General features: G+C 34.0%; 1 protein-coding gene across 3 annotated transcripts; it reads right to left on the bottom strand.

The window, feature by feature from the left end:
• Window positions 1-913: 913 nt before the first annotated feature.
• Window positions 914-12,022, bottom strand: LOC132750180 (VWFA and cache domain-containing protein 1-like). Of its 3 annotated transcripts, none has more exons than XM_060740123.1 (6): window positions 11,694-12,022; window positions 5,898-5,934; window positions 4,687-4,821; window positions 2,618-2,680; window positions 1,773-1,934; window positions 914-1,159 (listed from the first exon to the last, which is right to left on the bottom strand). In XM_060740123.1, the coding sequence occupies exons 2-6, from the start codon at window positions 5,898-5,900 to the stop codon at window positions 947-949; spliced, it is 576 nt and encodes a 191-aa protein (XP_060596106.1). In that variant the 5' UTR covers window positions 5,901-5,934; window positions 11,694-12,022; the 3' UTR covers window positions 914-946. The 3 variants fall into 3 exon arrangements, with proteins under 3 accessions (XP_060596106.1, XP_060596105.1, XP_060596107.1); XM_060740122.1 differs by having other exon boundaries at window positions 5,898-5,937; window positions 11,694-12,021; XM_060740124.1 differs by having other exon boundaries at window positions 5,898-5,937; window positions 11,919-12,019.
• Between the last annotated feature and the right edge of the window lie 236 nt (window positions 12,023-12,258).

Below are 12,258 nucleotides of genomic sequence, written 5' to 3' on the forward strand. Positions count from 1 at the left end.
TAATTGAATCAAAATTGTGACCACTAGAATGTTAACAAGGGTTTTCCATATTTGGGCAGTGTGACCTAGTTTTTGACCCCATGTGATCCATATTCAAACCTGACCTAGAAATCATCAAAACAAACTTTCAGACAATTTACAGGATATTTGGATCAAAACAGTAGCCACTGAAGTGTTAACAAGATTTTTTATTTTTAGCTCCTTTGACCTATTTTTCATCCGAGATGACCTATGTTCATACTCATCCGAGCTATCACCTAGACAAGCATCGTGACCAACTTTGATGATGATTGAGGCAAAAATTCAACCATAAGAGTGTTAACAATGTTTTTGTATTTTTAGCTCCGGTGACCTAGTTTTTCATCCGAGATGACACATGTTCGAACTCATTCGGACTTTTATCTAGACAAGCAGTCTGACCAAGTTTGATGATGATTGAAGCAAAAATGTGACCGCTAGATTGTTTTAACAAGGTTTTCTATTTTTAGCGCCTGTGACTTAGTTTATGATCCTAGATGACCTATTTCCGAACTCATCCGTGCTATCACCTAGACACCTATAGGCGAGCATCCTGACCAAGTTTGATGATGAATGAGGCGAAAAAATGTGACCGCTAGAGTTTTAACAAGGTTTTTCTATTTTTAGCTTCTGTAACATACTTTTTCATCCGAGATGACCCATGTTCGAACTTATCCAAGCTATCAACTAGATAAGCATCCTGACAAAGTGTTAACGAACAAGTGTGGACGGGCGACGGACGACAGACGACGGATGACGGACATTCAACGATCCTAAAAGCTCACCCTGAGCTAGCTCAGATGAGCTAATAAATAAATAACCAAAGTGTGACGCTGGCGCCTGCCTAGTTAATACAATACCTCTCCTTATCTTTTCAACAAAAAATATAGCTAATAACGAATATATATGCCGCCATTTCGTGAAAGAATTACCTAAATCTAGGATCGTAGTCTCTACAAGTTGAAAATTTAAATGATGGGTAATTCAGGAGTATTCCATCCTCAGTGCCTAAATACTGCCACTTTAATTCCGGATTTTCTTGGTAATTCTTCTTCATTACCTCCACGATCCGGTTGTTTGGATACCGGATAGAACTAGGCGAGTTTTCGGATTTAGTTATGCATGCCTCATTCATGTTTACCTATTGCATAAAAAAGAACTGACAATAGATTCTTTTACTTTTTGAACGATTTAAATGTATTGATCTTAAACTTATGTTCCGTTTATTTTATTAGACATAGAAAATTACGAAACAAATTTAAATAGACATTGATTAATAGATGTATTCGGGCCGTTTGGGTGTACTATTAAGCATTAAATTCAAGTGCATGTACGTTGAGATATAAAGAAGCCAAATAGGTAGTCCAGGCATGCAACTAGACAAATTTAGAAGTCAAAGTTTTGAGATTTTACATGCAATCTCAATAAAATATAGTTTAATCCGTATGAATTCTACCTTAACATGCGCAATCTATCTTCAAAGACGGGCAAAGAAAAAAAAACAAGTTCGTTGATACCCTTACAGATTAATATAAATCCGTGATACCCTCAACTGTTAGGCGCCAAGCACGATATTACGGGACTTAAGTTTTTAATGATAATCCAGGTTAACTGAGAAGCATTTTCAACAATGAAGGCAGGTGGTTAAGGCGTCTGTCTTTCAGCCCAGGGTTCGTGGGTTCGAACCCTACTCGGGTTTCCTTATATGACATTAGTACTGGTTAGTTCTAGAAATCAGATTCAAAAGTGAGTACCGTGCTTCGAAAACGACTGTTGTAAGTCGTCCCTCTTGCTTGGCAACACTCGACAATGCTCGTAGACGTTCGGAAATTTCCAATCTCGTCTTCTATAGCCGTTTTCAGATTATTCAATGCTTGGATTGGACCATTAAATTTACTGCTCAATGAGGATGATATCTGAAACCAAATAAAACCTCTCGATAAAAACATAATACGACCTAATATCTCCTATCTTTATTCTTTATAATTATGTAAATACACTAATATAGTTATAAAGAGTTTTGGCAGGTTATATAATCATAATTATATAAACGGTTGTTTGCATAATAACCCGAGCTATTGATGAATTCATATATCATGCCAATAATCGTTAAAAGCAACTTATAACGCACAGAACATCAGTTCAAGCAAGAACGATCACCTGAGTAGAACAACCGACTTTCTTTAAGCATCCAGCTAGCTTCCTCACCTGAAAGAGTCCGAAGTCCCTGGCGGTACAATTTTACTATCTTTCGTTAAATTATTAAGGACAAAAAGATATGTCAATATGCAAGATATTTTCACATCTGTACATGTCAAGTAAATCAATTTATACTTCTATTAATTTCTGCACTCTAAAGTGCAGTAATTCTGCACTCTAAAGTAAAGTAATTCTGCACCCTAAAGTAATTCTGCACTCCAAAGTAAAGTAATTCTGCACTCTAAAGTAAAGTAATTATGCACTCTAAAGTAATTCTGCACTCTAATGTAATTCTGCGCTCTAAAGCAAAGTAATTCTGCTCTCTAAAGCAAAGTTATTCTGCACTCTAAAGCAAAGTTATTCTGCACTCTAAAGTAAAGTAATTCTAAGCATAATTTACCTCCGTTGCTAGGCTCGACCCATCCACAGTGGTGTCCGTGTATGTGAGAGAGTTGAAATGGTCCTGTAATAAAAAAAGAGAAGAAATATCTTAAATAGAAAACAATATTATGCACATAATATGTACGGAGTGACGACGTATATTGATAGTAATTTCATAAAACTATCATATCATGAACTGTGCTTTTGAAATCTAAATAAATTTATAAATTTAAAGTATTTTTTTTCATTGGACAATCGTGATTCCTTATTTTCTTTATATCTCTGGCTGTTGCACATTTATAAATACATAAAATTAATATAACGAAATATAATTTCAATAGAGGGTATATGGCACTTAAGATATGTTTTATGGTCATCTGGTCGTATATAAAAGTCCGTTTTCTACGTAAATTTCCACCAGCGACTCGATTAAACAAGAGCCCGGTTTGAGCCGGGTGATGCTCTCCGAACAGGTTTTGGACACAGGAAATTACACCTCTTGTAGTTTCAGAGTTATGTCCCTGGAAAAAGTTCAAAGTGCAATAATTCCAAAATTAGGCAAGGCAGAGTTACTGGTCTTTGCACTGCACTTCTAATCAATGTGATCTATCAACCTACAAAGTTTCTTGATGATATCTCTTATGATTTCCGAGTTATGTCCCGGACAACTTCAAAAAGTAAAACTAAACAAAGGGCAATAACTCCAGAATTAGGCAAGGCAGAGTTATGATTCTTGAGCACTGCACATCTACCCATTGAGATATATCTACCTACAAAGTTTCATGTTGATGTCTCTAATAATTTTACAGATATGTCCTGGACAAGATTTTTCAAAAAGGGAGATAATTCAAAAATGAGGCTTAACAGAGTTATGGTTCTTTTGCACTGCACCTTTACTCAATGAGATATATCTACCTACAATATTTCATCTTGATATCTCTTATAGTTTTAGAGTTATGTTCCGGACAAAGTTCTAAGTGTTAAAATTAACAAAGGGCAATAACTCCAAAATTAGGACAAAAAGAGTTATTGTTCTTATGCACTGCACATCTACCCATTGAGATCTATTCACCTATAATATATAAGACAACGGACGGACAGACGGAAGGACGGATAGACGGACAAGGCGCCGACTATATGCTCCCCGAAATTTTTCGGGGAGCATAAAAGGAAGAAATGAATCACTTTGTCTTTCAAGTCAAGATTACGCTTTATAAAATTTTTGACTTGTTATTCGCTAAAATTATTTTCAAAAAATCACTATATGGTCATCAAACTATGTTCTTAAAAAGACAAAGAATTATCGTTTTACGGAAGCGGAAAAGGGGGCATGGCATTCTGAATAATTTTCACTTTCTCGTGAGCAAAATATAATAAAAGAGAAAACAAAAAGAATGTTATCATGGTCCTTAATCGCTCACCTGGGTTTACAGGAAGATTTTCAAACATTTCTCTGTAAATACTAGCAAAAAAAGTCCGTTTTGGTAGTCCATCAACTATGAATCATTTCTATCTAATGATATCAAAATCAGACCAATAAATTTAACAATGTTGTTTTTTTCTTTAAATTAGTAAAATTATAAGAAAAAAAAACAGTTTCAAAGAAGATTTTTCAAAGGTTTTCCTTTATAAAAAATTTTAAAAAGAAAACAACAAATTGCAATCAAACCACTGTAAATCACTTAAAAAACCCATTGCAGTCAGTCACCTAAAAGTCGTTGATAAGGATGATTTTCATTGACTTCTGCATATACATGAATGACCCAATACCATAACTTCCATGTTTTTACCTAATTAAACTTACTTCAGAAATCTTGGACGTCATACAATGACCATTTCTGTGACAATACCAAACTCAAACAAAGCCCATCTTTTTAGAAGAATTTCAAATGTTTCATTATATATACATATTGCATCAGTAGTTTGCATTGGATATGCTTTTTAATTAAAACTGTGAACAAACGGACGGACGCCGCATTGTTAGTGATTATACAATAGCTCACATTGAACCATTTGTAAAAAATGTTTACAAAGCTATTGTGAGCGAAACACTTTTAACTTAACACTTAACTATCTGATATTACTTACTTGTATTTGGCTAACACCAAGGCCGTTGTTTGCAACATCGTCAAGTACATGTTTGAAGAGGGATGGGTCTAAAAGTCCACCAGAACATCTTGCCACCAGCCATGTGAATAATATCTTGTAGATGATTTGGATGAACATTGGGAAGCAGTTAACATGTATCACGAACGTTTATCTACTGAAATGAGCGACTAAATGTGTAAATAATACAGTACATTAAAGTTTATAATTCTATCAATAATAAATTTTTTAAGTATCGACTAGTTAAGAAATATCAGTAATAGTGAGACACAGTGACATCAGTCAAAGTGCGACTTTAATGTAACATAGTGAAATCAGTCCTAATGTGACATAGTGAAATACGTCTTAATGTGGCATAGTGAAATCAGTCTTAATGTGAAATAGTGAAATACGTCTTAATGTGGCATAGTGAAATTCGTCTTAGTGTGGCATAGTGAGATCCGTCTAAGTGTGGCATAGTGAATTCCTTCTTAGTCTGGCATAGTGAAATCCGTCTTAATGTGACATAGTGAAATCCGTCTAAGTGTGGCATAGTGAAATTCGTCTTAGTGTGGCATAGCGAGATCCGTTTAAGTGTGACATAGTGAAATCCATCTTAGTGTGACTTAGTGAAATCCGTCTAAGTGTGGCATAGTGAAATCCGTCTTAGTGTGGCATAGTGAAATCCATCTTAGTGTGGCAAAGTGAAATCCGTCTTAAATGTGACAAAGTGAAATCCGTCTTAGTATGGCAAAGTGAAATCCGTCTTAGTGTGGCATAGTGAAATCCGTCTTAGCGTGACATAGTGAAATCCGTCTTAGTGTGATATAGTGAAATCCGTCTTAGTGTGACATAGTGAAATCTGTCTTAATGTGACTTAGTGAAGTCCGTCTTAGTGTGGCATCGTGAAATCCGTCTTAGTGTGGCATAATGAAATCCGTCTTAGCGTGACATAGTGAAATCCGTTTTAGTGTGATATAGTGAAATCCGTTTTAGTGTGACATAGTGAAATCCGTCTAAATGTGACATAGTGAATCCCGTCTTATTGTAACATAATGAAATACGTCTTAGTGTGAAAAAGTGTAATACGTCTTAATGTGACATAGTAAAATCTGTCCTAATTTGTCATAGTGAAATACGTCTTAGTGTGACAGTGAAATCCGTCATAGCGTGATATAGAGAAATCCGTCTTAGTGTGACTTGATTTGGATAACCATTGGGAAGCAGTTAACATGTGTCACAATCGGTTATCTACTGAAAAGAAAGACTAAATTTGTAAATAATATAGAACCTTAAAGTTTAAAATTCTATCAAAAGCAATATCAATTGGAACTATAATAAATTTTTATAGTATCGACTAGTTAAGAAATATCAGTAATAGTGAGACACAGTGACATCAGTCAAAGTGCGACTTTAATGTAACATAGTGAAATCAGTCCTAATGTGACATAGTGAAATACGTCTGAATGTGACATAGTGAAATCAGTCTTAATGTGACATAGTGAAATACGTCTTAATGTGGCATAGTGAAATCCGTCTTAGTGTGACATAGTGAAATCCGTCTAAGTGTGGCATAGTGAATTCCTTCTTAGTCTGGCATAGTGAAATTCATCTTAATGTGACATAGTGAAATCCGTCTAAGTGTGGCATAGTGAAATTCGTCTTAGTGTGGCATAGCGAGATCCGTTTAAGTGTGACATAGTGAAATCCATCTTAGTGTGACTAAGTGAAATCCGTCTAAGTGTGGCATAGTGAATTCCTTCTTAGTGTGGCAAAGTGAAATCCGTCTTAGTGTGGCATAGTGAAATCCGTCTTAGTGTGGCATAGTGAAATCCATCTTAGTGTGGCATAGTGAAATCCGTCTTAATGTGACAAAGTGAAATCCGTCTTAGTGTGGCAAAGTGAAATCCGTCTAAGTGTGGCATAGTGAAATCCGTCTTAGTGTGGCATAGTGAAATCCGTATAAGTGTGGCATAGTGAAATCCGTCTAAGTGTGACATAGTGAAATCTGTCTTAATGTGACTTAGTGAAGTCCGTCTTAGTGTGGCATCGTGAAATCCGTCTTAGTGTGTGGCATAATGAAATCCGTCTTAGCGTGACATAGTGAAATCCGTTTTAGTGTGATATAGTGAAATCCGTTTTAGTGTGACATAGTGAAATCCGTCTAAATGTGACATAGTGAATCCCGTCTTATTGTAACATAATGAAATACGTCTTAGTGTGAAAAAGTGTAATAACGTCTTAATGTGACATAGTAAAATCTGTTCTTATTTGACATAGTGAAATACGTCTTAGTGTGACAGTGAAATCCGTCATAGCGTGATATAGTGAAATCCGTCTTAATGTGACATAGTGAAATCCGTCTAAGTGTGGCATAGTGAAATTCGTCTTAGTGTGGCATAGTGAGATTCGTTTAAATGTGACATAGTGAAATCCATCTTAGTGTGACTTAGTGAAATCCGTCTAAGTGTGGCATAGTGAATTCCTTCTTAGTGTGGCAAAGTGAAATCCGTCTTAGTTTGGCATAGTGAAATCCGTCTTAGTGTAGCATAGTGAAATCCGTTTAAGTGTGACATAGTGAAATCCGTCTTAGTGTGGCATAGTGAAATCCGTCTTAGTGTGGCATAGTGAAATCCATCTTAGTGTGGCAAAGTGAAATCCGTCTTAATGTGACAAAGTGAAATCCGTCTTAGTGTGGCAAAGTGAAATCCGTCTAAGTGTGGCATAGTGAAATCCGTCTTAGTGTGGCATAGTGAAATCCGTATAAGTGTGGCATAGTGAAATCCGTCTAAGTGTGACATAGTGAAATCTGTCTTAATGTGACTTAGTGAAGTCCGTCTTAGTGTGGCATCATGAAATCCGTCTTAGTGTGGCATAATGAAATCCGTCTTAGCGTGACATAGTGAAATCCGTTTTAGTGTGATATAGTGAAATCCGTTTTAGTGTGACATAGTGAAATCCGTCTAAATGTGACATAGTGAATCCCGTCTTATTGTAACATAATGAAATACGTCTTAGTGTGAAAAAGTGTAATACGTCTTAATGTGACATAGTAAAATCTGTCCTAATTTGTCATAGTGAAATACGTCTTAGTGTGACAGTGAAATCCGTCATAGCGTGATATAGTGAAATCCGTCTTAGTGTGACTTAGTGAAATCCGTCTTAGTGTGACATACAGCAGTGACTTTTGCAAGGCTTTTATAACTAGTATCCGAGTTATGTTTTATTGTCGTCAAAAGATTTGTCAAAACCACGATTCTTGCGTAATTTGTTAACCTAAACTTAAAATAAAACTTCTTGTATCTTGTATTCTGGAATATTATTCAAATTATTTCTTCTTTTGGGAAAGACTGTTTCTACTTATTAACGGTGACTTGAATAATTAACCAATCTAGTATTCGAGTTTCCACACAAGTGTAAAAAATATTTTACAGTCCGAAAACACTTGCTGTAGAACTCTTTGTAGACTTATCTATGCAAGGCGTAGCAGTATAAACTGTAATATTCAAGGCTAATTGTATTCTAGGCTGCTTAGAAACGTATTTTTAAGCTAAAATTTGGATTTCAGGCCAGGATTGGAGGCTCATTTAAGTAAATTCAGTAATTATTAAAGTTCTATAGTAAACTTCTTGCTAAAAGAAAAAAACGGCTTGTGTCTTACAAGGTGTGCACCCATACTTTGCCGTTTAAAAGGCTTATTCCTTGATGTTTCCGGACTAGTACCCGAGATGTGTTTAATTATAAATTGCTTTAATTCTAAACTGCATGAAAATAATTTAAGCTAAAATTCAGTTTCCGGAAATTTTGTTATTTTATTCTACTAGGTTGTTTTACAATTTAATTTTCTAGGCTTATTCTTGAGTTGTTTTTTCCAGACTAGTATCCGAGGTTTGTCTAATTATAAACTGCTTCAATTTTTAACTGCATTGAAAAAATTCAAACTAAAATTCATGAATTTTTGGACAAGTATCCGAGATCTATTTTATTCCAGGCTGTTTAACAATGTTATTTCCAGGCTTATTTTTAAGAGTTTTTCAGATAAGTACCCGAAGTTTATTTCAACCATTAATTCCAAGCTATGACGTGAGGTTTACGGACTAGTATCCTAGTTTTATTTTAACCATTTATTCCAGGCTATGTCCTGAGGTTCCGGACTAGTAGCCGAGGTTTATTCCAGCCATTACATTTGTTAATTCCAGGCTATGTCCTGATGTTCCGGATAAGTATCCGAGGTTTTATTTCATCCATTAATTCCTGGTTATGTTCCGAGGTTCTGGACAAGTATCCGAGATTTTATTTCAACCATTAATTCCAGGCTATGTCCTGAGGTTCAGGACTTGTATCCGATGTTTATTTCAACCATATGTTCAAAGCTATGTCCTGAGGTTCCAGACAAGTATCCGAGGTTTATTTCAACCTTTAATTTCAGGCTATGTCCTGAGGTTCCGGACTAGTATCCGAGGTTTGTTTCAACCATTAATTCAAGGCTATGTCCTGAGGTTCCGGACTAGTATCCGAGGTTTTATTTCAACCATGAATTCCAGGCTATCTTCCGAGGATCTGGAAAACTATAAAAGGTTTTATTTCAACCATTAATGTGTAGATTAACTCAGTGTTGCTTGTGCGTTAATTATAACTTTGTTTACCTGTGAACAGTTTGTGATAGACATATACAGTGGCAATAATTTCAACAGTCTTGCTTTATTCTATTTTTTCTCTTCAAAATATAACTTTACATATAAACTTAAGATTGTATCAAATGTTACTTAACGTGTATAAAGCTATAAAGGTTACATGTAGTATAAAAGAAAATTAAATGTATTTTAAAAAAAACAACAAAAAAACACTAAATAAATAAGTGAATAAAAATTACAAAATACCTTGGGAAAAAGAAAAAAGTAGAATTTTTCTTTTATTGTCCTAAAAGCAAATGGTACATGCACACAAAATTTAAAACCATACTGTAAGACTGAACAATTAATCTATGCATGTCTTAAAATATCTCGGTACAAATTTCTTGTGGTTGATATCAAATACCCTTTGTTATACCCTTCAAAGTTAGAGATACACTTATTAAAATAAATTTTGGCAAGAGGCGAACCGGCAAGTTTTTATCATCATATAATAATAATAAAAGTGATAATAATAATATAAAAATATAATAATAATAATAATAATAATAATAATAATAATAATAATATTTAAATAATAATAATAATGATAATAACATTTAATAGTAATAATAATAATCGTGATAGTGAAAATAAAGATAATAATTTTAATATTGATAATAATAATATTGATATTATGATAATGATATCCATACCTAATAAAAAATGAAAATTTAGACATTGTTAGACAGTCTGGAATAAAATAGTTCTCGGATACTTGTCCTGAAATTCATAAATTTAGCTGAATATTTTCAATACAGTTAAGAATTGAAACAATTAGATAAAACTTGGAAAAAAAACTTTTACGGAAAAATATAATGGAAATATAGCAAGATAGATGTGTACTTCAACATTGAAACACCTTGTCTCACTATGTCCACCAGATAGTAAAATATGCTAACCAGTTAAACTTAAAGTGAAAATTGCTGACCACTTATGTTAGATAAATAGACAAAAACTACGTTTTGACGTAAATCCCTTATTTTATAACAATGTTAGTTATAGAACAAATTCTATATCTTACAAAACTAGAAAGAAATGTGTCCATAGGACACGAGTGCCCCCACCGCGCCACTGGTCTGTCAATCTTATGACTCTATGTCAAATATTTTTTGAAAACTAAAAATCTTTTACTAAGTAAATGGCAAGAACTTTACAAATACTGAATAAATCCACAAACAAACCCCAAGGTGCATAAGTGCACATGCTGACCAACATTCTTGTAAACTTTCAGGTCTACAAGTGAAATACTTTTTAGCTATGCATGAACAAGTTGAAAATTGCAAATTTATACTACTGTAAGTCAAGGGCAATAACTCTAACAAAACTGAAAAAAATCGACATGCAAAGTCCCAGGTGCATAGCTTCACAGCGATGTGAATCATTATTCCTGTAATTTAGTGATGTTGATCAATATTCCTGTAAGTTGGTTGATTCTAACACAAGCACACAAGGAACAAATAACAAGATAAAAACGTTACTAAGTCAAGGGAAATAACTCTACAAATACTGGATAAATCCACAAGCGAAACACCAGGTGCACAACTTCACATGCTGAGCAACCTTCCCGTAAGGTTTAATGACTCTATGTCAAATCCTTTTTGAGTTACATGCGACACAAGTTGAAAATTGAAAAATTTTACTAAGTCAAGGGCAATAACACTAAAAATACTAAAAAAGAATCCACACGAAAATACCCAGGTGCACAACTACACACATGATGATCAACATTCCTGTTAAGTTTAATGACTATAGGTCAAATACTTTTTGAGTTACGTGCGACACAAAAGATGACGGACGGACGGACGGACGGAAGGACGGATAAGGGTCAATCTAAATGCCCGCCACTAAAGTGGGGGCACAACAATAAAATTAGAATTTAATAGGCATTACTTAAGTGATTTTAGCTGCATTTCTTTAGTGATAAGTGCTGACCGGTTTGATTTATTAATGAACTATCTATGTAGTCATCGAGAAAAGAAAATATGTCCTACTGACCAGTTAAATATCCGGAATCTTTTTATTTTTACACAGCTAGACTGTTTAAATTTACATAATCATCATTATCATTTTGAATTTCCATTACAAAAGATTATTTTTTACATGTTTTTGTAATATGATCTATAATTATAATTTGTTTTGTCTTTTTATATAAGTAATAAACAATTAGTTTTTACATTTTTGCATAACCACGATGGCCCTAGCGGTATTCCGTAAGAAACCTAGTAGATCAATATAATGCCAATGAATTTTTTTATTAGCCTATACAATGCCATGTATGTTTTTGAAACGAACAGATAAACATTACAATAATTATGGTAGTAGATATTTAAAATTTACCTAGCAAGTATCCGTCTTATATAAAACAAATAATAACAAAAATATCCTGTGATCTAGTTTTTTTTATAACACCCGTGGGTAAACACTAAACAGCTATATACGGTAATCCGATAGTCATTCTATATATTTTTATTTTTTAAGTAGTTGTGTAAAAAGAATGTTTACGGTCCAAAGACGTTTATATTTTACGCACATCGCGGTGAACATATACATGTATATATTTACGTTTACAAACGGAAATAGATTGTGTCGTTAGGCTGAATGAAAATGTTTCATTGAACACTGTTCAACAGCTAAAGAAATAGATATGAAGAAACGGATCTAACTGAGTCTTTATCAAATATCTGGTTTACATTTCAACATTTTAAAAACAGATAAACCTTTCATGTTTTATTGCAATTTTTTAAGTTTCGCAAATCATAATTACATTCATCCTATAATTGACATGAAAATAAATTCCCCGTATTTCTTCCATGACTCACACACATTTTCATTAGTGGTAAACAAAGCTACGCTCGAATGCGCAATGGATAGGGCACGATCAATATTTAAAATAATACAAAAT

This window comes from Ruditapes philippinarum, unplaced genomic scaffold (assembly GCF_026571515.1).
Source record: "Ruditapes philippinarum isolate M1 unplaced genomic scaffold, ASM2657151v2 ctg4859_1_1_1_1, whole genome shotgun sequence".
NCBI classification, from domain to species: Eukaryota; Metazoa; Mollusca; class Bivalvia; order Venerida; family Veneridae; genus Ruditapes; species Ruditapes philippinarum.